General features: G+C 38.3%; 2 protein-coding genes and 1 non-coding gene across 3 annotated transcripts; 1 reads left to right on the top strand and 2 right to left on the bottom strand.

Annotated features, from left to right (window-relative positions):
- Nucleotides 1-2,687: 2,687 nt before the first annotated feature.
- LOC148562097 (uncharacterized) lies at nucleotides 2,688-3,287 on the bottom strand. Its single transcript, XM_088490812.1, has 2 exons — nucleotides 3,237-3,287; nucleotides 2,688-3,155 (listed from the first exon to the last, which is right to left on the bottom strand). The coding sequence occupies exons 1-2, from the start codon at nucleotides 3,285-3,287 to the stop codon at nucleotides 2,688-2,690; spliced, it is 519 nt and encodes a 172-aa protein (XP_088346938.1).
- A 1,534-nt stretch (nucleotides 3,288-4,821) lies between these two features.
- LOC107648280 (TOM1-like protein 1) lies at nucleotides 4,822-24,981 on the top strand. Its single transcript, XM_088490811.1, has 4 exons — nucleotides 4,822-4,906; nucleotides 22,969-23,171; nucleotides 23,528-23,752; nucleotides 24,955-24,981. Exons 1-4 carry the CDS (start codon nucleotides 4,822-4,824, stop codon nucleotides 24,979-24,981), a joined length of 540 nt encoding a protein of 179 aa, XP_088346937.1.
- Nucleotides 9,508-9,615, bottom strand: LOC148562096 (small nucleolar RNA R71). Its single transcript, XR_015887380.1, has one exon. It is a non-coding gene; the product is annotated as a small nucleolar RNA R71 (small nucleolar RNA).
- Nucleotides 24,982-25,105: the final 124 nt, after the last annotated feature.

The raw sequence follows: 25,105 nt of genomic DNA, 5'->3' as shown, positions 1-25,105 counted from the left end.
CAATACTCAACATGGTGAGCCCTAGAACAATAAAAGAAGTACAACAACTGGCAGAAAAGGTAGCAGCACTATCTCGGTTCCTACCATCAGCATCAAGCCGAGCATACCATTTCTTCCAAACAATAACAAAGAACAAAAAGTTTCAATGGACAGAGGAATGTGAGAAAGCGTTCACCAAGCTCAAAACCATTTTGTCATCACCACCAGTACTACAAAGACCAGAAGTCGGTAAACCGCTATACTTGTATTTATATGTTTCTAATCATTCTATAAGCTCGGCCTTAGTCATTGAGACAGGAAAACACAACAACCGGTATACTTCGTCAGTAGAGTCATGCAATCCACAGAACAGAGGTATCCGAAGATAGAACAGCTAGCTTTAGCACTCGTAACAACAGCGAGAAGACTCAGATACTACTTCCAGAGCCACACAGTGATAGTACGGACAAACCAACCATTAAGACAAATACTGACAAAACCAGAACTAGCCGGACGACTAACTAAATGGTCCATCGAGCTCTCAGAATTCGACATCCAATTTCAACCAAGGTCAGCCTTAAAAGCACAGATCCTCGCTGACTTTATATCAGAACTAACCTCAGACGAACACAACAAATGTTGGGAACTACACGTCGACGAAGCATCCAGCAAGGGAGGAAGCGGAGCTGGGATAATCCTGAAAGAAGGGGACAATGTGGTGGCCGAGCAATCTCTCCAGTTCCACTTCCCAGCAAGCAATAATCAGGCAGAGTATGAGGCCCTTATTGCCGGACTCAAGCTCGCCCTCAACTTCCAGGTACAAAGTCTAACAGCTCACTGCGATTCTCTCTTGGTGGTTCAACAAATCCGAGGAGAATATCAGGTAAAGGATCCCTTGCTAGAGCGATATTGGCTCATAGCAAAGGATCTTATTTCAAAATTCAGTTCATTCATTATTCTACATGTGCATAGAGATAAGAATATTAGAGCCGACGTATTATTCAAACTTGCCGCCACTAGATCAGACACACAAACATCGGCATTATCACAACTCACACTTAAAAAACCCAGTATTGAATTACTATCTATAAGCATTAACCACCTCCATGATTGGAGAACACCTTTTCTTGAATACATCAATACAGGCACCATGCCCAGAGACGAGCTCAACACGCAATACTTCAAGCGAAGAGCAAGTCTCTATACAAACATAGGTGGAGAACTATACAGACGCGGTATCTCACAACCATTATTAAAGTGCCTAAACACTGAGGAGGCAAGGGAGGTCATGGATGAAGTTCATGAGGGCGTATGTAGAAACCACATTGGAGGACGAGCTCTCGCCGCAAAGATCGTCCGAACAGGATACTATTGGCCAACCATGAGAAGAGATTGCATAACAAAAGTTAAGAAATGTGACAAATGCCAAAAACACGAGGCCATCTCTACAAAGCCGGCCGAGGTATTACACAGCATGGAGGTAAGCTGGCCTTTCCATAGATGGGGGCTTGATATTCTCGGCCCATTTCCAACAGCGCTAGGTCAGGTAAAATTTCTTTTAGTATCAATAGACTACTTCTCAAAATGGATAGAAGCACAACCCTTAGCAAAAATAACAGCCGAAAAGGTAAGATCTTTCATATGAAGAAACATAATATGCCGATTTGGAATACCTAAGGAAATAATATCAGACAATGGCAGACAGTTTACAGATAATAAGCTCGGCTCATTTCTAAAAAATTTTAATATACAGCATCATTTTAGCTCGGTCGAACACCCACAGAGCAATGGGCAGGCCGAGGCTGCTAACCGAGTTATATTGCAGGCAATGAAAAGAAAGCATGACAATGCAAAAGGTGAATGGGTCGAGCTGATCCCAGAAATATTGTGGAGTTACAACACAACAATACAAACCACCACAGGTGAAACACCTTTCAAACTAGTGTATGGATCAGAAGCACTAATCCCAGTAGAGGTCGGGACTCCTACAATCAGAACCGAACTATACGATGAACAGTACAACACATGCATAAGGAGCGCCGAGCTTGACCTCGTCGAAGAAGACAGAGATATTGCGGCGATTAAACAAAGAGCCATGAAGCAATTGGCGGAGAGAAAACACAATAGAAAAGTTGTTCCAAGAACATTTACGAAGGACGACTTAGTCCTCAGACGAATCGAAGACGCGAGACGGCCTCCTTCGCATGGCAAGCTCGCCACAAACTGGGAAGGACCTTTTCGAATAGCAAAAGTACTCGGAATGGGGGCTTATCAACTCCAGACACTTCAAGGCAACCCAGTATCAGGGAACTGGAATGTTTCGTCATTAAAAATGTATAGATCATAAGTTGTACAATCAGCGGATGAAGGTACTCTTTTTCCCCCCTTAAGAGCTTTTTCCCAAAAAAGGGATTTTGCCTAAGGAAGGGTTTTAATGAGGTCGGACGCCCAATATATTCAAATCAACATGAACGATACTCTTCAAGCAAACCCAATTCTAACAAACAAAGTACAAGAGCAATAAAGCATACAAACATCACAACAAAGTGATATCGTCAACTTGGCTTAACCTCGGCCAAAGACAAAACATTATCCGAGTTCAATATGTCAAAACAAGGTGACCACATCTCGGCCACCAAAAACCAAAAAGTCAGACAAAAAGTAAAAGAGTTATCAATACATATCCAAAGAAAATAAAGCAAAACAAATTAAGAAGGGGGAGCGTTCTCATCATGCTCCTCCACAGTACCATCTACAACCAACTTTCCACTAACTACTATCTTAGTCATGTCAAGCTGACCACAATCAAACTCCGGAGCCAATACAGAAATCTGACTAACAGCACGCTCAAAACCACAAGAGAACATCTCCATGACATTTTCCTCCAATTCATGAACACGAGAAGTAAGCCGACCCTTAGCAACATCATTCTCCATGACCTCAGCCTGCAGCAACCGAATCTGATCTCTCAAGCGAGTCACCTCCTCCTTAAATTCCTTTGCCTTAGCCACAGCACCAATAACAGCATCATCTCTCTCCTTCAAAGATTTCTCCAGTTCAGCAATCCTCGTACCACATGACTTCTCCAAATCGGCAATTTTGTTTACAGCCTCTTGCTGTTCAGCACCGATAAGCTCGGTGGTTCGACCAACACACATCAGGCGAGAGGAAACAATCTACACAAAGTTTGGAGCCGAAATAAAGATGAAGAAACCAAGTAAAAACATCTGAAGAGCTCGGACTACGATGAACATTACCTGAACGAACTTCCCAAGCGCTTCCATGCCTACCCGACGAGTCATAAGCATATCACCAGGATACTGAGACACTTTATCAGAGAGATCGGCGAAGTCAAATTGATCACTCCAGAGAGAATGTGATCCAGATCCTGGGATAAAACCATGAAGTTTCTTCTGCTGATCAAAAGCAAACCTGCCACCTCCAGTAACCTCCTTATTATCCTCTGAAATCACCTCCACAGATCTCTCAACATTATCCCTCTTCCTTTTGAAAGAAGACGCTGGCTGAGCAACAGATTGGGTGGCATCACCACCCTCCTTATTAACGGCCACAGAAGCATCAGTAAGATTTTCCTTTTTCTTCTTAAGAAAAGACTGAAGACGTGAAGGATCAAGAAGAGGAACTCGCCCAACTGCATAGAAGCGGAAAAGTTCAGAATGAATAAAATAAATAGGGGGCGAACATGCAAAAAATCAAGAAATACCTAAATATGCTTTCAAACCCTCCATATCCCCAGAATCGTGATAGCGAAGAAGGTCAGGGATAGATAAACACTCTCCTCCAGCAAAACTCTCAACTAAAAAATCTATCAATCACTCCTCCTCCTCACTCCGTTCAACAGCTTCAAGAATTTGATAAGGTTCCGAACACCAATATAGGGGAAACCGCTCTATCAACTCGTCATCGAGATAAAAAGAGTACTCGGACTCCACTGATCTCACTTTTACAAACAAAGACTTAAAATTCTTGAAAGAAGACTTATAAAGAAGGAAGAGCAAACGACCAGGGTAACTACTCAAACATACCCACAACCCCTTTCGGACCCCCTTCACTTGAAACATAGAGAAAAACACAGCAAGAGAACATGGAACAGTCAGAAAACTCATTAAACACAGGAAAGCACGAAGAAACGCCCACGAGTTAGGGTGTAACTGTGAAGGCGCACAATTTAGGTGAGTTAAAACGTCACACTCAAACGCAGAAAACGGAAACCTAACATGAAGTTCAATGAGACAAGGCGTATAGAAGTAGAAGTACTGCCAATCCCCCCTCCTCTCACAAACCCTATCTTCACTAGAACAGGGGAGGAATTCAACGACGGTACCAGAACCCTCTTTCACATGCAAACCCCGAAGCTCAATCATGGAATCAACACTAACAAACGAAGAGGAGCGAGTCCTCATGTCATCATGAACCCAGTAATACGGATTAGCTTTATCCTCTTCTACAACTTTATCTTTTTCCTTATCTCTCGCCATCTCAGAAGAAGGAACAGAGAAACGAAAACAAACTACAGAGAAAAAGACAAACCTTTAGAAGTCATGGCAAGAGTCAGCAAATAGAAAAAATTTGAAACAGCAATGAAATTTCCAAAGCAAGAAAAAATTATTGCAAGCCCACTAACTTAGTGGGTAACTTAACTCGCAACCGTTAAGCAAAGCATGAAAAATCCAAACGGCAAAGAAGCGCATTAAAAACGGGCACGTTTTGCAAGAAGAAACAACAAAAGTCTTCCAAAGTCATTCAAAATTCCTACGAAGACCACTTTAAAGCACGAAAGCGAGAAGTAACAAAAATAAGCTCGCCTACCATCCCCACACGATGCCAGCCGAGTTTGGGGGCTATGACGTGTACCTCGCTAAGTTCGGAATTAGCATCAACATCAGCAAACCGACCATAAATCCCGGTAACAAATAAATCCAAACTGAAACAACCATTTGACTAAAAATACACGTGAGTCACACACTATCCTCTAGCCGTTACCAATAACAACGGAACTCATCAACTGATCCACGAATATCGGAACAACCAAGCAACATACAGCACTCCATTTCATCTATAAAACCAAACCTAAACAACTTAGGAAAGCCAGGTTACATTTTACTAATTCTAGTTTATTTTTCTTATTCTTTGATAATACTCATTCTTACTTGAGCGTCGGAGTGCTTGTTGCAGGTGCTCCCGCCGCCGTGTTTCAAGGTGTCGAGGTTCTTGATGAGCGGATAATTTATACGCTTTTTGGCATTATTTTTAGTATGTTTTTAGTAGGATCTAGTTACTTTTAGGGATGTTTTCATTAGTTTTTATGTTAAATTCACATTTCTGGACTTTACTATGAGTTTGTGTGTTTTTCTGTGATTTCAGGTATTTTTTGGCTGAAATTGAGGGACTTGAGCAGAAATCCGATTCAGAGGTTGAAAAAGGACTGCTGATGCTGTTGGATTCTGACCTCCCTGCACTCAAAGTGGATTTTCTGGAGCTACAGAACTCAAAATGGCGCGCTTCCAATTGCGTTGGAAAGTAGACATCCAGGGCTTTCCAGAAATATATAATAGTCCATACTTTGGCCAAGAATTGACGATGTAAACTGGCATTCAACGCCAGCCTTCTGCCCAAATCTGGAGTCCAGCGCCAGAAAAGGATCCAAAACCAGAGTTGAACGCCCAAACTGGCATAGAAACTGGCGTTCAACTCCACAAATGGCCTCTGCACGTGCTGCACTTAAGCTCAGCCCAAACACACACCAAGTGGGCCCCGGAAGTGGATTTATGCATCAATTACTTACTCATGTAAACCCTAGTAGCTAGTTTATTATAAATAGGACCTATTACTATTGTATTAGACATCCTGGATTGTATTTTGATCCTGTGATCACGTTTTAGGGGGCTGGCCATCTCGGCCATGCCTGGACCTTCACTTATGTATTTTCAACGGTAGAGTTTCTACACTCCATAGATTAAGGTGTGGAGCTCTGCTGTTCCTCAAAGATTAATGCAAAGTACTACTGTTTTCTATTCAATTCTTCTTATTTCTCTTCTAAGATATCCATTCGCACCCAAGAACGTGATGAAGGTGATGATTATGTGTGACGCTCATCATCCTTCTCCCTTATGAACGCGTGCCTGACAAACACTTCTGTTCTACATGAAATAAGCTAGAATGAGTATCTCTTAGATCTCCTAACCAGAATCTTCGTGGCGTAAGCTAGAATGATGGCGGCATTCAAAAGAATCCGGAAAGTCTAAACCTTGTCTGTGGTATTCCGAGTAGGATTCAATGATTGAATGACTGTGACGAGCTCCGAACTCGCGATTGCAGGGCGTTAGTGACAGACGCAAAAGGATAGTAAATCCTATTCCAGCATGATCGAGAACCGACAGATGAATAGCCGTGCCGTGACAGGGTGCGTGAGCATATTATTCACTGAGAGGATAAGATGAAGCCATTGACAAGGGTGATGCCTCCAGACGATTAGCCGTGCCGTGACAGGGCATTGGATCATTTTCCCGTGAGATGACCGAAAGTAGCCATTGACAGTGGTGATGTATCACATAAAGCCAGCCATGGAAAGGAGTAAGACTGATTGGATGAAGATAGCAGGAAAGCAGAGGTTCAGAGGAACGAAAAGCATCTCCATTCGCTTATCTGAAATCCCTGCCAATGAATCTACATAAGTATCTCTATCCCTTTTATTGTTTATTTTAATCTAATAAAGTATCATGTTTAAATCCGCCTGACTGAGATTTGCAAGGTGACCATAGCTTGCTTCATACCAACAATCTCCGTGGGATTCGACCCTTACTCACGTAAGGTATTACTTGGACGACCCAGTGCACTTGCTGGTTAGTTGTATCGAAGTTGTGACAATTATGAATTAAGATCAGAGCACCAAGCTTTGGAGCCATTACCAGGATTTGTTCGAGCCTGGAGATCACAATTTCGTGCACCAAGTTTTTGGCGCCATTGCCGGGGATTGTTTGAGTCTTCGGCAAGCTTTTGGTCCGGTAACATCAGTGCCAGATTCCCTTTTGATCCGGCAACAGCACCAAGTTTTTGGCGCCGTTGCCGGGGATTGTTTGAGTTTGGACAACTGACGGTTCATCTTGTTACTCAGATTAGGTAATTTTCTTTTCGTTTTCTTTTCAAAAATTTTTCAAAAATATTTCAAAATTTTCTCCTTTGTTTTCAAAAAAAAAAATGTTTTCCAAAAAAAAAAATTATATATTTTTCTTCAAAATTTTTAAGAATGAATTCTAGTGTTTCATGAAGCATGTGAAGCCTGGCTGGCTGTAAAGCCATGTCTAAATTCGTTTGGACTGAGGCTTCCAACCATCACTTTATACGACTGTAGGGCATGTCAGGCATGTCATGTCTGAATCACATGCTAAAGCTTGGCTGGCCATTGGCCATGTCTAGTGTTTTGGACTGGAGCTTTCATTGAAAGCTTGGCTGGCTAGTGAGCCATGTCTAATTCCTGGACTGAAGCTTTAGACTGAGAATGCAAGATTCCTGGAATTCATATTAAAAATTTTGGAATCCTTATTTTTCTTTTTCATATAATTTTCGAAATAAAAATCCAAAAAAATTAGAAAATCATAAAAATAAAAAATATTTTCTGTTTCTTGTTTGAGTCTTGAGTCATATCATAAGTTTGGTGTCAATTGCATATGCATCTTGCATTTTTCGAAAATTCTCATGCATTCATGGTGTTCTTCATGATCTTCAAATTGTTCTTGGTAAGTCTTCTTGTTTGATCTTGATGATTTTTTGTTTTGTGTCTTTTCATGTTTTTCATATGCATTCTTGAATTCTTAGTGTCTAAGCATTAAAGAATTCTAAGTTTGGTGTCTTGCATGTTTCCTTTGCATTAAAAATTTTTCAAAAATATGTTCTTGATGTTCATCATGACATTCAAAGTGTTCTTGGTGTTTATCTTAACATTCATAGCATTCTTGCATGCATCACATGTTTTGATCTAAAAATTTCATGCATTGCATAATTTTCATGTTTTTCATAAAAAATTCAAAAATAAAAAAAATATCTTTCCCTTTTTCTCTCATCAAATTCGAAAATTGAGTTGACTTTTTCAAAAATTTTTAAAATCAAATTGTTTCTCATAAGTCAAATCAAATTTTCAATTTGAAAATCTTATCTTCTTCAAAATCTTTTTCAAAAATCAAATCTTTTTCAAAATTCTTAGTTATTTTCGAAAATTCCAAAAATATTTTTCAAAAATCTTTTTCTTATTTTTATACCAAATTTTCGAAAATAACATAATCAATTAATGTTTTGATTCAAAAATTTGAAGTTTGTTACTTGCTTGTTAAGAAAAATGCAAACTTTAAGTTCTAGAATCATATCTTGTGATTTCTTGTGAATCAAGTCATTAATTGTGATTTTAAAAAAATCAAATCTTTTTCAAAACTAATTTCAATCATATCTTTTCAAAAATATCTTCTTATCTTATCTTTTTCAAAAAGTTGGTTTCAAAATATCTTCTCTAACTTCCTATCTTCTTATCTTTTCAAAATTTGTTTCAACTAACTAACTAACTTTTTGTTTGTTTCTTAACTCTTTCAAAACTACCTAACTAACTCTCTCTCTCTAATTTTCGAAAATATCTCCCTCTTTTTCAAAAATTTCTTTTTAATTAACTAATTATTTTTATTTTTTATTTTTGATTTCAAAAATTTTCGAAAAATACTAACCTTTTTCAAAAACTATTTTCAAAAATCACTAACTCTTTTTCAAAATAATTTTCGAAAATTATCCCTCCCCCATCTCATTCTATTTATTCATTCATATCCTAACATCTTATCTCACATCTCTTCCATTGGTACAGTTGTGTTTCTTCCCTTACATCACATCCTTTATCTCCCCCTCTTCTTCTACTTACAAAGGGATCCCTATACTGTGGTATAAAGGATCTCTATTATTATTATTATTATTATTCTGTGCCTTCTTCTTTGTCATATGAGCAGGAGCAAGGATAAGAACATTCTTGTGGAAGCAGATCCAGAACCTGAAAGGACTCTGAAGAGAAAATTAAGAGAAGCTAAAATACAACAATCCAGAGATAACCTTTCAGAAATTTTCGAACAGGAAGAGAAGATGGCAGCCGAAAATAATAATAATGTAAGGAAGATGCTTGGTGACTTTACTGCACCTAATTCCAATTTACATGGAAGAAGCATCTCCATTCCTGCCATTGGAGCAAACAACTTTGAGCTGAAACCTCAATTAGTTTCTCTGATGCAGCAGAACTGCAAGTTTTATGGACTTCCATCTGAAGATCCTTTTCAGTTCTTAACTGAATTCTTGCAGATATGTGATACTGTTAAGACTAATGGAGTAGATCCTGAAGTCTACAGGCTCATGCTTTTCCCTTTTGCTGTAAGAGACAGAGCTAGATTATGGTTGGATTCTCAACCCAAAGACAGCCTGAACTCTTGGGATAAGCTGGTCATGGCTTTCTTAGCCAAGTACTTTCCTCCTCAAAAGCTGAGCAAGCTTAGAGCTGATGTTCAAACCTTCAGACAGAAAGAAGGTGAATCCCTCTATGAAGCTTGGGAAAGATACAAACAGTTGACCAAAAAGTGTCCTTCTGACATGCTTTCAGAATGGACCATCCTGGATATATTCTATGATGGTTTATCTGAGCTATCAAAGATGTCACTGGACACTTCTGCAGGTGGATCCATTCACCTAAAGAAAATGCCTGCAGAAGCTCAAGAACTCATTGATATGGTTGCTAATAACCAGTTCATGTACACTTCTAAAAGGAATCCTGTGAGTAATGGGACGCCTATGAAGAAGGGAGTTCTTGAAGTTGATACTCTGAATGCCATATTGGCTCAGAACAAAATATTGACTCAGCAAGTCAATATGATTTCTCAGAGTCTGCATGGAATGCAAGCTGCATCCAACAGTACTCAAGAGGCATCTTCTGAAGAAGAAGCCTATGATCCTGAGAACCCTGCAATAGCAGAGGTAAATTACTTAGGTGAACCTTATGGAAACACCTATAACTCAACATGGAGAAATCATCCAAATTTCTCATGGAAGGATCAAAAGCCCCAACAAGGCTTTAATAATGGTGGAAGAAACAGGTTTAGCAATAGCAAGCCTTTTCCATCATCAACTCAGCAACAGACAGAGAACTCTGAACAAAATGCTTCTAATTTAGCAAATCTAGTCTCTGATCTATCTAAGGCCACTGTAAGTTTCATGAATGAAACAAGGTCTTCCATTAGAAATCTGGAAGCACAAGTGGGCCAGCTGAGTAAAAGGATCACTGAAATCCCTCCTAGTACTCTCCCAAGCAATACAGAAGAGAACCCAAAAGGAGAGTGCAAGGCCATTGACATAAGCGCCATGGCCGAACCTCTGAGGAGAGGAGAGGACGTGAATCCCAAGGAGGAAGACCTCCTGGGACGTCCAGTGGTCAATAAGGAGCTCCCCTCTGAGGAACCAAAGGACTCTGAGGCTCATCTAGAGACCATAGAGATCCCATTGAACCTCCTTATGCCCTTCATGAGCTCTGATGAGTATTCCTCTTCTGAAGAGAATGAGGATGTTACTGAAGAGCAAACTGCCAAGTTTCTTGGTGCAATCATGAAGCTGAATGCCAAATTATTTGGCATTGATGCTTGGGAAGTTGAACCTCCCTTATTCATCAATGAACTAAGTGATCTGGATCAACTGACATTGCCTCAGAAGAGACAGGATCCTGGAAAGTTCATAATCCCTTGTACCATAGGCACCATGATCTTTAAGGCTTTGTGTGACCTTGGTTCAGGGATAAACCTCATGCCCCTCTCTGTAATAGAGAAACTGGGAATCTATGGGGTGCAAGCTGCTAAAATCTCACTAGAGATGGCAGACAGCTCAAGAAGACAGGCTTATGGACAAGTAGAAGATGTATTAGTAAAGGTTGAGGGCCTTTACATACCTACTGATTTCATAGTCCTGGATATTGGAAAGGAAGAGGATGAATCCATCATCCTAGGAAGACCTTTCCTGGCCACAGCAAGAGCTGTGATTGATGTTGACAGAGGTGAAATAGTCCTTCAATGGAATGAGGATTCCCTTGTGTTTAAAACTCAAGGATCTCCCTCTGCAACCATGGAGAGGAAGCAGAAAAAGCTTCTCTCAAGGCAGAGTCAACCAGAGCCCCCACAGTCAAACTCTAAGTTTAGTGTTGGGAGGCCACAACCAAACTCTAAGTTTGGTGTTGAACTCCCATATCCAAACTCTAAGTTTGGTGTTGGAGAGTCTCAACAAAGCTCTGCACATCTGTGAGGCTCCATGAGAGCCCACTGTCAAGCTATTGACATTAAAGAAGCGCTTGTTGGGAGGCAACCCAATGTTTATCTAATTCTTATTTTTATTGTTTTTCATGTTTTCTTAGGTTCATGATCATGTGGAGTCACAAAATAAATAAAAAGTTTTGAAAACAGAATCAAAAACAGCAGAAGAAAAATCACACCCTGGAGGAGCATCTGTCTGGCGTTCAAACGCCAGAACAGAGCATAGTTCTGGCGCTGAACGCCCAGAATGGGAGCATCCTGGCGCTGAACGCCCAGAACAAGCATGGTTCTGGCGTTCAACGCCAGAAATGGCAGCAAAGGGGCGTTGAACGCCCAAAATAGGCACCAACCTGGCGCTGAACGCCCAGAGTTGTGTGCAAGGGGCATTTTACATGCCTAAATTGGTGCAGGGATGTAAATGCCTTGACACCTCAGGATCTGTGGACCCCACATGATCCCCACCTACCTCCACTCACTTCTTCTCACCACTCTCTTTCACACAACCCCATAAACACTCTTCCCTAAAAACCCCTCACCAATCACCTCCATCCCTCTTTCCCACTAAACCTTCACCACTCACATCCACCCACTCTTCCCCATAAACCTACCTCATAAACTCCACCTACCTTCAAAGTTCAAAACCAATTTCCCACCCAAACCCACCCATATGGCCGAACCTTAAACCCCCCTCCCTTCCCTATATAAAGACCTCCATTCTTCACCAAATTCACACAACACACCCCTCTACACTCTCCTTAGCCGAAACCTCATCTCCCTCTCCCTCTCCATATTTCTTCTTCTTCTATTCTTTTGTTTATTGCTCGAGGGCGAGCAATATTCTAAGTTTGGTGTGGTAAAAGCATAGCTTTTTTGTTTTTCCATTACCATTGATGGCATCTAAGACCGGAGAATCCTCTAGAAGAGGGAAAGGGAAGACAAAAGCTTCCACATCCGAGTCATGGGAGATGGAAAGGTTCATCTCCAAAGCCCATCAAGACCACTTCTATGATGTTGTGGCCAAGAAGAAGGTGATCCCTGAGGTCCCTTTTAAACTCAAAAGAAATGAGTATCCGGAGATCCGACATGAAATTCAAAGAAGAGGTTGGGAAGTTCTAACAAATCCCATCCAACAAGTCGGCATCCTAATGGTTCAAGAGTTCTATGCCAATGCATGGATCACCAAGAACCATGATCAAAGTAAGAACCCGGATCCAAAGAACTATGTTACAATGGTTCGGGGGAAATACCTAGATTTTAGTCCGGAGAATGTGAGGTTGGCGTTCAACTTGCCATACATGGAAGAGAACGCACGCCCCTACACAAGGAGAGTCAACTTTGATCAAAGGTTGGACCAAGTCCTTATGGACATATGTGTAGAAGGAGCTCAATGGAAGATTGACTCCAAAGGCAAACCGGTTCAACTAAGAAGATTGGACCTCAAGCCTATAGCTAGAGGATGGTTGGAGTTTATTCAATGCTCAATCATTCCCACTAGCAACCGGTCTGAAGTTACTATAGACCGGGCCATCATGATCCATAGCATCATGATTGGAGAAGAGGTGGAAGTTCATGAGATTATACCTCAAGAACTCTACAAGGTGGCTGACAAGTCCTCCACTATGGCAAGGTTAGCCTTCCCTCACCTCATCTGCCACCTATGCAATTCAGCTGGGATTGACATAGAGGGAGATATCCTCATTAAAGAGGACAAGCCCATCACTAAGAAAAAGATGGAGCAAGCAAGAGAGCCCACTCATGGAGCTCAAGAGGCGTATGAAGCTCATCACCATGAGATTCCGGAAATGCCTCAAATGCATTTTCCTCCACAAAACTATTGGGAGCAAATCAACACCTCCCTAGGAGAATTGAGTTCCAATATGGGACAACTAAGGGTGGAACATCAAGAGCACTCCATCATGCTGCATGAAATAAGAGAAGATCAAAAGGCAATGAGGGAGGAGCAACAAAGACAAGGAAGAGACATAGAAGAGCTCAAGGACATCATTGGTTCCTCAAGAAGGAAACGCCACCATCACTAAGGTGGATTCATTCCTTGTTCTTGTTTTCTCTGTTTTTCGTTTTCTATGTTATGTGCTTATCTATGTTTGTGTCTTCATTACATGATCATTAGTAGTTAGTAACTTTGTCTTAAAGATATAAATGTCCTATGAATCCATCACCTCTCTTAAATAAAAAACTGTTTTAATTCAAAAGAACAAGAAGTACATGAGTTTCGAATTTATCCTTGAACTTAACTTAATTATATTGATGTGGTGACAATGCTTCCTGTTTTCTGAATGTATGCTTGAACAGTGCATATGTCTTTTGAAGTTGTTGTTTAAGAATGTTAAATATGTTGGCTCTTGAAAGAATGATGACTAGGAGACATGTTATTCGATAATCTGAAAAATCATAAAAATGATTCTTGAAGCAAGAAAAAGCAGCAAAAAAAACAAAGCTTGCAGAAAAAAAAAGAGAAAAGAAAAAAAAATAGGAGAAAAAAAAAAGAAAAAAAAAAGAAAGAGAAAGCAAGCAGAAAAAGCCAATAACCCTTAAAACCAAAAGGCAAGGGCAAATAAAAAGGATCCCAAGGCTTTAAGCATCAGTGGATAGGAGGGCCTAAAGGAATAAAATCCTGGTCTAAGCGGCTAAACCAAGCTGTCCCTAACCATGTGCTTGTGGCGTGTAGGTGTCAAGTGAAAACTTGAGACTGAGCGGTTAAAGTCAAGGTCCAAAGCAAAAACTAAGAGTGTGCTTAAGAACCCTGGACACCTCTAAGTGGGGACTCTAGCAAAGCTGAGTCACAATCTGAAAAGGTTCACCCAATTATGTGTCTGTGGCATTTATGTATCCGGTGGTAATACTGGAAAACAAAGTGCTTAGGGCCACGGCCAAGACTCATAAAGAAGCTGTGTTCAAGAATCATCATACTGAACTAGGAGAGTCAATAACACTATTCGAAATCTGAAGTTCCTATAGATGCCAATCATTCTAAACCTCAATGGATAAAGTGAGATGCCAAAACTATTCAAGAGGCAAAAAGCTATAAGTCCCGCTCATATGATTGAAGCTCTGTTTCATTGATAGTTTGGAATTTATAGTATATTCTCTTCTTTTTATCCTATTTGATTTTTAGTTGCTTGGGGACAAGCAACAATTTAAGTTTGGTGTTGTGATGAGCGGATAATTTATACGCTTTTTGGCATTGTTTTTAGTATGTTTTTAGTAGGATCTAGTTACTTTTAGGGATGTTTTCATTAGTTTTTATGTTAAATTCACATTTCTGGACTTTACTATGAGTTTGTGTGTTTTTTTGTGATTTCAGGTATTTTCTGGCTGAAATTGAGGGACTTGAGCAGAAATCCGATTCAGAGGTTGAAAAAGGACTGCTGATGCTGTTGGATTCTGACCTCCCTGCACTCAAAGTGGATTTTCTGGAGCTACAGAACTCGAAATGGCGCGCTTCCAATTGCGTTGGAAAGTAGACATCCAGGGCTTTCCAGAAATATATAATAGTCCATACTTTGGCCAAGAATTGACGATGTAAACTGGCATTCAACGCCAGCCTTCTGCCCAAATCTGGAGTCCAGCGCCAGAAAAGGATCCAAAACCAGAGTTGAACGCCCAAACTGGCATAGAAACTGGCGTTCAACTCCACAAATGGCCTCTGCACGTGCTACACTTAAGCTCAGCCCAAACACACACTAAGTGGGCCCCGGAAGTGGATTTATGCATCAATTACTTACTCATGTAAACCCTAGTAGCTAGTTTATTATAAATAGGACCTATTACTATTGTATTAGACATCCTGGATTGTATTTTGATCCTGTGATCACGTTTTAGGGGGCTGGCCATCTCGGCCATGCCTGGACCTTCACCTATGTATTTTCAACAGTAGAGTTTCTACACTCCATAGATTAAGGTGTGGAGCTCTGCTGTTCCTCAAAGATTAATGCAAAGTACTACTGTTTTCTATTCAATTCTTCTTATTTCTCTTCTAAGATATCCATTCGCACCCAAGAACGTGATGAAGGTGATGATTATGTGTGACGCTCATCATCCTTCTCCCTTATGAACGCGTGCCTGACAAACACTTCTGTTCTACATGAAATAAGCTAGAATGAGTATCTCTTAGATCTCCTAACCAGAATCTTCGTGGCGTAAGCTAGAATGATGGCGGCATTCAAAAGAATCCGGAAAGTCTAAACCTTGTCTGTGGTATTCCGAGTAGGATTCAATGATTGAATGACTGTGACGAGCTCCGAACTCGCGATTGTAGGGCGTTAGTGACAGACGCAAAAGGATAGTAAATCCTATTCCAGCATGATCGAGAACCGACAGATGAATAGCCGTGCCGTGACAGGGTGCGTGAGCATATTATTCACTGAGAGGATAAGATGAAGCCATTGACAAGGGTGATGCCTCCAGACGATTAGCCGTGCCGTGACAGGGCATTGGATCATTTTCCCGTGAGATGACCGAAAGTAGCCATTGACAGTGGTGATGTATCACATAAAGCCAGCCATGGAAAGGAGTAAGACTGATTGGATGAAGATAGCAGGAAAGCAGAGGTTCAGAGGAACGAAAAGCATCTCCATTTGCTTATCTAAAATCCCTGCCAATGAATCTACATAAGTATCTCTATCCCTTTTATTGTTTATTTTAATCTAATAAAGTATCATGTTTAAATCCGCCTGACTGAGATTTGCAAGGTGACCATAGCTTGCTTCATACCAACAATCTCCGTGGGATTCGACCCTTACTCACGTAAGGTATTACTTGGACGACCCAGTGCACTTGCTGGTTAGTTGTATCGAAGTTGTGACAATTATGAATTAAGATCAGAGCACCAAGCTTTGGAGCCATTACCAGAATTTGTTCGAGCCTGGAGATCACAATTTCGTGCACCAGTTCTCTTGCAACGCTGCTCCCTGGACGACATATAAGCTCTCCAAAAGACACAAGCAGCTAACTTTGACGCCGTATACTTCGGTTCGCCTAGGACGGAACAGATGTCAACATTATAAATTTACGGGAAAGAGAATATTATATGAAACATGGACAGGGGATCGAGGATAATATTAAGTTAAATTGGGAATATATACCTATATAGTTCCCAATTGGAGATCCTCTAGAAAATTAAAATTGCAAGAAAGAAGATAAATATGTAAACGTTCAACTCTTTCTCAACATACATTGTTGTAACTTGTAAGTTGCATGCAACAAATTATATCTGCTGATGCACATAATTAATTTCTTTTTTTTGTTTTTCACGGTATCTCTCAATCCGACAGGTCAAAGATTAATCTAGGCCTTTACTCAAAATTAAACGTGACCTTAGGAAATAGATCATGTAGCAGCTACCACACTGAAAATGTGGTCTATTCTCAAAACACATTGACCTCTTTTTCCATGGTTACAATTTTTGAGTAATGAGCTGTTATGTAGGGCTAAAAGATATTTCTATATGATAGTTTTGTTGTCGTTATAACATCAAATTTTCTGTTTTGATTCATATATATAGCTCAACATCAATTATAAAGTCCCCCAAAAAATTTACCTAGATCTTATGTTTATATAATTGATTTGTTTATATTCATGCTCCTTTTCTACTAACTCTTTTGTAGCTTGATGATATGACTACTTTTCTAATATAGCAAGGAGTAGTAATTTTGTGATATATATTTGACTATTTACAAATTTGAAATTGGATTATATTTAAGAGATATAATTATTTATATATCTCTTTCTACCGATTTAAGTTTTTAGAATTCCATTCTTATTATTCCTAAAAAAAATAACCAGCATAAAATAAATTAAGAAAAATCTATACAAATTAAATTTACGCAAATCCAAAAAAAAATCGTATATTAAAAGACATTTGATATATAATCTTTTATATATTTTCTCTTATGAGGTTGAATTTTTCAGAGAAAAAATTTCATAACAATTTGTTAAGGGTTCCCAATATTATAGTCTCATAATAAATATCTGTAGTTACACCCTCGTTAAATTCAAAAATCCTTTTATCCATAATATTATATAATAAAAACGTATTATAAGTAACTATTAAGTATAGAAAATAAAGGGATAATTTTTTAGTAAACATTTGAATTGTTATAAAAAAAATAGATCAAATATTTTATTTCCTAATAAATTTTCATTTTCTAAATTTTTTACAAATTAATTTTATCGGATAAATTAGAATATTTTGTTTATCTAATTATCTCATAATATAATTTAATAAAAATTTATTTATTTAATTTGCATGTTAAAAATTTGATTCAGAAAAATAAATTTGAGTGTTTATTGTTAATTTTTAACCTGTGCTACATGACAGAAATATCATTTTCCTTTGTAGACCCCAAGGAATTGACTTGACTTGTTAGTTGTTAACTTCTTATGTGAATATGGCGGTACCATGAGTGCAACGGTGCATTCGTGGGGAAAATAGGAAATAAAAAAAATAAATAAATGATAAAATAATGCGTCAAGAGATCAGTCAATGGATGCCTGACCTTCTTTCAAGTTGAGAAAAGGAAAGTCATCCACAACTTGCGGGAACGCCCTTGTGGAAGACAACTCAGCCATGACGACTCAAAATAAAATGGAAGAAATTTAAAATCACCAACTTGATAAGTAATAGGAGTCAGGAGATTCTTTCTCTCCTAATCGAATATAATCCGACTTTGATCTTTGAAAATGAAAAGATTGCAGTTGAAAGAGGGTAACCGTGTCTGTTAATTTATTTATTTATGCTATTCAATATGAGAAATAACAATATATGTAAAACTTTTTAAGATGGTAAATATTTTTATATTTTTGCTAGTAGTTTTGAGTCAAAGATCCAACTTAAACTCTTATGAACAAAAAATATTTTACAGTATTTTTTAAATGCAAAAAGATGTTTTAAAAATAAAAATAGTACATTAACTCTTACATTATTAAGGTGATTGTTTGTTTATTTGAGGTAACTATTAATTTGGAATTCAAATGGTTTAGATGCTGATAAAAAAGACTCTGAAAAATATTATCAATAAAAAATTCTTAAAAATTGATTAATTTTGATAAAAATAACCGGCCGTGAATTGAATTAACTGAAATTAACGTTAAATGCTGACGTGACAATTAATAATTATTATAATTATAAAAGTTATCCGTATTTCTAATTTTTATAATTTTAAAAAGTCTCTTTTTAAATCTCTTTATTCCTTTTTTTGAAATTCTTGTATCTTCTTTTTTATCATCATCATTCACTAACCTCCTTTTCATCTTCTCTAATCTCCTCACACCCTCAATTTCTTTAGTCATCTACTTCCTCCTCCTTCTTTTTCAACAACAAATTTAAATTTCAAATCACAACAACAATTTAAATTTAAATCTCACCATCAAAATCAAAACATCCATTAAAAAATGAGAGAGAGAGAGAGGACGACGACCATGGAAAAGGAGAATGGCGGTGTTGACAATGAAAAAAGAGGATGTCAGCGCGACTGCTGCTGCTGGGTCCATCCTTCTCAGATCTTATGTTATTGCTAAAATAGTTAAGGAGGAGGGGGAGGAGAAGGAAGAAGGCGTAGACAGCGACGACAAAGGAAAATGAGGAGGATGGACAACTCGAACTCAAGAGGGAGAAAAGTTCCATTTTCGTGCGTCCATCACGTGGTTCTTCAAGATTTAGTACTTCGACAATGCTCTTCCTCCTTTAACATCTTCATCTTTAGTCGCCTAATAATTTTCTTTTTAAAATTTATAATCTTAGTTGCGGCATGTAAGTGAATAAACTCAGAGGAAAACAAAATATATATTGAATTCAAAATACATATTTGATTTGAAGATTGTAAGTATAGAAGGAGGAAGCGGATGACTGAAGGGATTAGGGATATGAAGAGATTGGAAAAGAAAAAGATATTAGTAGATGATGAAGAAGAAGAAAAAGAGATGAGAATTTTAGAAAAAATGGATTAGGATTTTTAAAACGTTGTTAACTTTCATGTCTATGTTTAACGTTAATTTCAGTTAACTCAATTGACAGATGGTTACTTTTGCCAAAATTAATCATCCCTTAAATATTTTTTATTGATAATATCTTTTAAGATTCTTTTTGTTAGCGTCTGAATCTTTCAAGTCAGCATCTGAATCTTTTAAACATATCAAAATATTTAGAATTAGATTACATAAAAATATTAAATATTAAATAGTCTTTTATTTATCCATTATCATAGTTCTGCAAATTGAATCGGACCGACCGGTTCAACTGGATTAATTAGAAACCGGTTACCTAATCAGTTTGGTTTACCTCATAAACCGCTGATGAGAGAATAGATGTCGATCTAGAATTTCACAAAATATAATTTGTTCATTGCAAGCATAGCCTAGACCAACAAACATTCCTCTCAATCAAAGTTTGATATTTTCCAACACAAAACATATAAAGCGAGAGTCTTTCAACCTCGGGTCGTTCTCCCTAGGAATGCAATTAAAATGTTACGCTCTTGGTTGTGGAGGCAAAAAGGGGGTTTTGAAATCGAGAAAGGAAAGATTAAAAGAACTAAGAAATAAAAGAACTAAGAGATGATCAAAATTGATATCAATGCAAGCAAAAAGAGAAACAAGATCAAAACTAGTGAAAATGCTAAGATATGCATAAAAGAGCCTTAACTTGGGAATGAGAATTTAAGGAATCCTATCATCGCCATAACCACAACTATGGGAATTATAATTAGTCAATCTTGCTTAGTCAATCCCTAACATCGAGGAGTAGGTCAAGCAAGCATAATTGACCTTGATCCATAAGTCATAGCTAACTTACCAAATTAATTGGTAAAAAGCTAGCTTCAATGAACACAAGAGTTAACTAACTACCCAAAAATTACCACTAAATGTCGGACATCATGACTCTAGTATCCTAGGAACTGAAATTCCAAACCAAGGTGTTAAAATCTACTCAAAATCCATAAGTGGCATTTTCACAAACACCTTGTGGGTATAAAACCAAAATATGATAAATTGCAAAGGAAAATGCAAACTATAACCAAAATATTCACAATGTCAACAATAAAAACTTAATCAAGCATATATAAACCATAAAAGACAAAATTCATCAATCAAAACTTCAAGAAACTCAAAATTGCAAATATTAACAAAGTACTTGAACCAAAGAAAAATGAAAGTAAAGATAATATAATTAAAGAGAAAATTGAGAGTACTTACAATTAAAGAAGCAAAATTCAAGATCAAACTTGCTATAAAATGCTACAATTAAAACCCTAGGAGAGCATTTGCTATCTACACTACTCCTACTCCTAAGGATGATTTCTAACTAAGGAAAACTAAGACAAAAACCTAATCTAAGCTTGTAATAATGCATCCTTCATATGTGTTGATATCCCCTTCATATAGCACCGCATTCAGCATCAAGCCTTCCAAAATTGGGCCAAAAGTCCCCGAAAATCGCGGATCACGTGTTTCATTAATGAAACCACGTGTAGGGACCTGTGCGTACGCATAGATGTGTGCATACACACACTTTGCTGAATGTTCACCTGTGCATACGCACAGAGGGTTGTGCGCACGCACACATGCTAATTCCTTCTTGTGCGTACACACGCTTGCTTGTGCACACGCACACTTGACTGTGTGTGCTTTTCCTTGTTTTCTTCATGTGTTGTCCCTTGTACATGCTTTCTTCCACTTTTGCCTAGCCAATCTTGCCTAAATAACCTGAAATCACTCACAAAACATATCACGGCATCGAATGACATGAAAGTGGAATTAAAATCACTAATTTAAGCACAAAAATGCATGTTTTCACATTTAGGTCCAAACTGGAAAGATAACACAAAAGTATGCTATTTTGGTGCTTAAGTGTGAGTTTATGTGATGAAATCCATTCAAATCAAGCCAGAATATCTCATCAAATATGGACTCATCAATTTCCCCACACTTAAACAATTGCATATTCTCATGCTAAACCAAACGAGGAGAATAATCAAAGGGGTAACAACTTATTGAATGTAACTATTTAAATGCATGCAAATATACTATATACTATCTATATATATCTATCTATCTATAGTTTCCTATTGAGTTGGTGAAAACAAACAATCAAATTTTCAAGGAAGAATATAGACATATAGGGCTAAACAAATAAGTAATTCAGTGCAATCAAAATCTAGAGAATTGATTCAAGTTTCAAAATGAAGCAACTTGCAAGAATATATGATAAGAAGGTGGAGACATAGAATTGAGTAATCGAACCCTCACTAGGAGTGTATGCACTCTAATCGCTCGGTGTTTAGGGTTTAATCACTTAAGTCTCCTCTAATAATATTTTCAAAGATTTGCTTTTCATCTAACAATCAACAACCATGTGATGCATGAATGCAATTATCATGAGGACTTTGTAAGATTGTAACGGGGTTAGGGTTAAGGTAGGATAGATTTGGCTAAGTGGACTAATTCAATTGAATCCTTGATTAGTTTAAGTATCCAACTCAACCTATATCAACCCAATAACAATGAGTATGCAATCCTAACTTCCCATCATCACACTTTTTATACACATTCATGCATGCTCTTTCATTTGCATCACATATGCATTCCTTATTTGTTTCTTTTCTCTTTGGGGGTAACTTTTGTCCCCTTTTGATTGATTTTTTTTCCAAATCAAGATAAATGCATATGGTTTAATAGTTCATACATGAATGCACCCATTTTCTAAATTTTTCAATGAAGATCCAAAATAAAAATTTCCTCTACTAATGCTCCCAAAATTCCCCCACACTTAAATGTAACACACTCCTCAACCTAAACTAATCAAGGATACAATTGAAGGTAAATTATGATTTTTCGCTTAAGGTTGTATTGTGGTGATATTACAAACAATGGGGTCAATTAAAGCTCAAAAGGGGTTAACAAAGGTACACTACAAGAAAAAAGGCCTGTCGGCACCCTTTTTTCTTGCCACGCTTTTAAAGCGTGCCCAAAAGTGGTCTATGGGCACGCTTTTGCGAGGGTGGCCATTGATTTGGGATTTGGCCACGCTTGTTTTAGCCACGCTTGAAAAGCGTGGCCATAGAGAGAAATCGGCACGCTTTTATGAGGGTGGCTACTGATTTGTGATTCGGCCACGCTTTTTTTTGCCACGCTTTAGAGAAACTGGCACGCTTAAAAAGCGTGACTAGTTAGTTTTTCAATGGTCACCTTTTTAAAGCGTGCCCATATCTTATGTTTATTTGGGCACCTTACAAAAGCGTACCGATAGAGTTCCCTCCTTCCAAAATTTAGGTTCCCACCCATTTTTTTCACACTTCACTTTTTTTTCTAAGTTTTATGTTTTAACCTAGACTAGAAGTGTTGGTTTCGAAAATCACTTCTCACCCTATCTGGCCGTCACTCACCCTTCTCATCTCTGAACCCTAACTCCCTCTCCCAACAACGCCGCTGTCTCCCTCTCTCAACCAGTCACAACCCCTCCCTCTAACCCGTCGCAGCACCTACATCCATCCCTCCCTCGTCGCTCATGCCCCACGCCGCCGTCTCCCTCTCTCACGCGTGGCTCTAACCATCAGCACCACTCGTCAGCGCCACTCGTCAGCGGCAACCTGTCAGCGCCAACCGTCATTCTGCTAGTGCCGACGTCTCTTGTGTTTATAAGAAACGATCGGTGGCATCTCCGTTGAGCTTGGCGTCGGATGCATCGCTGGCGAGAAGTCGCTGAAGTCGGATACATCTCGGACGTCTCTGAAGTCGCTGCTTGAAAGGTTCGATTCCTTGCCCCTCGTCTTGCTTGAAACCATCGTGAAGAATTGCGAGAAGGCTTTCTCTGAAGTCGCTGCTGAGAGGGTTCTTGATGATATGGTTAGGTTAATTGACGATCCTCAAACTGTTTTAATAACCGCAACAAGGCTTTGATCATGATTGAGGCTTGAGGCGAATCCACCATCGAGCTTCACTATCTCCCTGTTTACGAAGAAACTTACAAGGTACTACCACCTTTTTTTTCCTATTTCATGTATATCTGCTTCATTGTTAAGTTGAAGTCAAAGGACAATTTCTGATAATCATATCATGCCTAGAAACTAGAAACTCAAAATCCTAGGCTAAATTGATTGGGTTAGTTACTAGCTCTAGCTGTTGAATTTGCTAGTGTGGGTTATTGTTAGTGTTATTGTTGATTGCTTGTTTCCATTTTGTGGTTGAGTCTGAAATCAAAGGGTATTCGGTTCTCTGGCTGTCACAACGAGAGCTTGGCGCCTATTTTCACTCCTCCGCGTTCGGTGTCTGAGGTTGAACTTGATCTTCCACGCCAGACTCAGCATAATGATATTCCTGTGCAGAGTTTTACTCCTAAACAAACTAAGGAAGCTTTTGATGTTGCTAGAAACAGCATTGAACTTCTTTCTACTGTGTTGTCTTCTCCACAACAAGATGTCTTGCAGGTAGATTTTATATATTTAGTTTGGTGTAATATTTGTTAGTATATATAGAAATATGCGTGATAGTGGAAGCATATGTGCACACAGTAGGGTCCAAATTAATTAAAGGTTCCACTATGGAATTAGGTGTCTCTTGTACCTGGGTGAGTGAACAAACTCAGCTTTCATTCATGTGTCTTGTTCAAAATGGGATTTTTTTTATGCTATGGAAGCTTTATAATGTGCCTACATGATTGCATAGTTTCTGTTTTGTGAGGCTGTATCTGTGTTCATCTTTGGTAAGTGTCTGTGTCTCTGTTCTTTTTGTCGCTGGCTTTTTCTTACTATTGATTGGAACTGGTTTTTTCTCTTTTTTTTGGTGTCTTTCTCTGTTTGTTCTTGATTCATGCGTAGTAATTGAATTTTTTATTAGAGACTATTAATACCAAATTGTAATTGTCTCAATATGTGACTCACACTACTGTTTTGTGATTAAATTTAATCTTAGTAATTCTTATCTGATTGAGAAACAATTGTCATTGGCTTGTTTGTAGTATATATAACTATATAGCTCTTAATTCTATGGATTAATTTGGTTGTTGGAGAAATACTAGGTGTTAATTCTAGATGTTTCACATTAGATTATTTTGAGAGTGAAGTGTTTATGGGTTGACTTTAGCTCTGTAGAGTGCATGGCTGTAAAAGATTGCTCTTTTTTCCCTGTACAGTAAAAAAGAGATTGCTCTTTTTTCCTATCAACAAGGATGTCTGGGTGTGTTCCATTTGATTTTACTCATGTCTTATTTATTTAATTTTCTCATAGATTCATAAAAAAATGTCACTTTTCTCATAGATTTCATATCTAAAAACTGTCCCTGCTAATGCTTCAGGTATGGATCTCTCCTATTTCAATCTGGGTACATTCCTCTCTTTCTCAAATCCATTGTTTTCAACTTCTCTTTTCTTTTTTCGTCATCGGGTTCACTTCAAAAATGGACTTTTTTTTTGCCCCGTTATATGGATTCGTGTTCATTATGCTAAGAAAAACTCATGAGTTTTCAGCTTCTCAAATCTGTGTTTAAAACTTTTTTGGGAAGGGAAATGGGTGGTAATGTGGTGATTTAGCTTCATGTGTTTATAAGAGGCAAACTTTTAAGGATATTGTGGGATTTCAAATTCGGAGGGCTTATAGTTAATCATGTTTAACATTTTCTTCTGGTTTTCAGGTAAAGAGTGTTGGTGTTCTGATCTAGCTTGGTACCAAATCCAACGCTTATGAGGTACTATTTCAGTATTTCTTGCTCCCTTCCTTTTCTTTTAGTTCATCATCTTTGTATTAGCAAAAATAGCCAGAAGAAAATGAGAGTGGAAATATTT

This window comes from Arachis ipaensis, chromosome B6 (genome assembly GCF_059453495.1).
Source record: "Arachis ipaensis isolate K30076 ecotype BB chromosome B6, ASM5945349v1, whole genome shotgun sequence".
NCBI lineage: Eukaryota > Viridiplantae > Streptophyta > Magnoliopsida > Fabales > Fabaceae > Arachis > Arachis ipaensis.
This window is presented reverse-complemented; position numbering and strand designations above follow the sequence as displayed.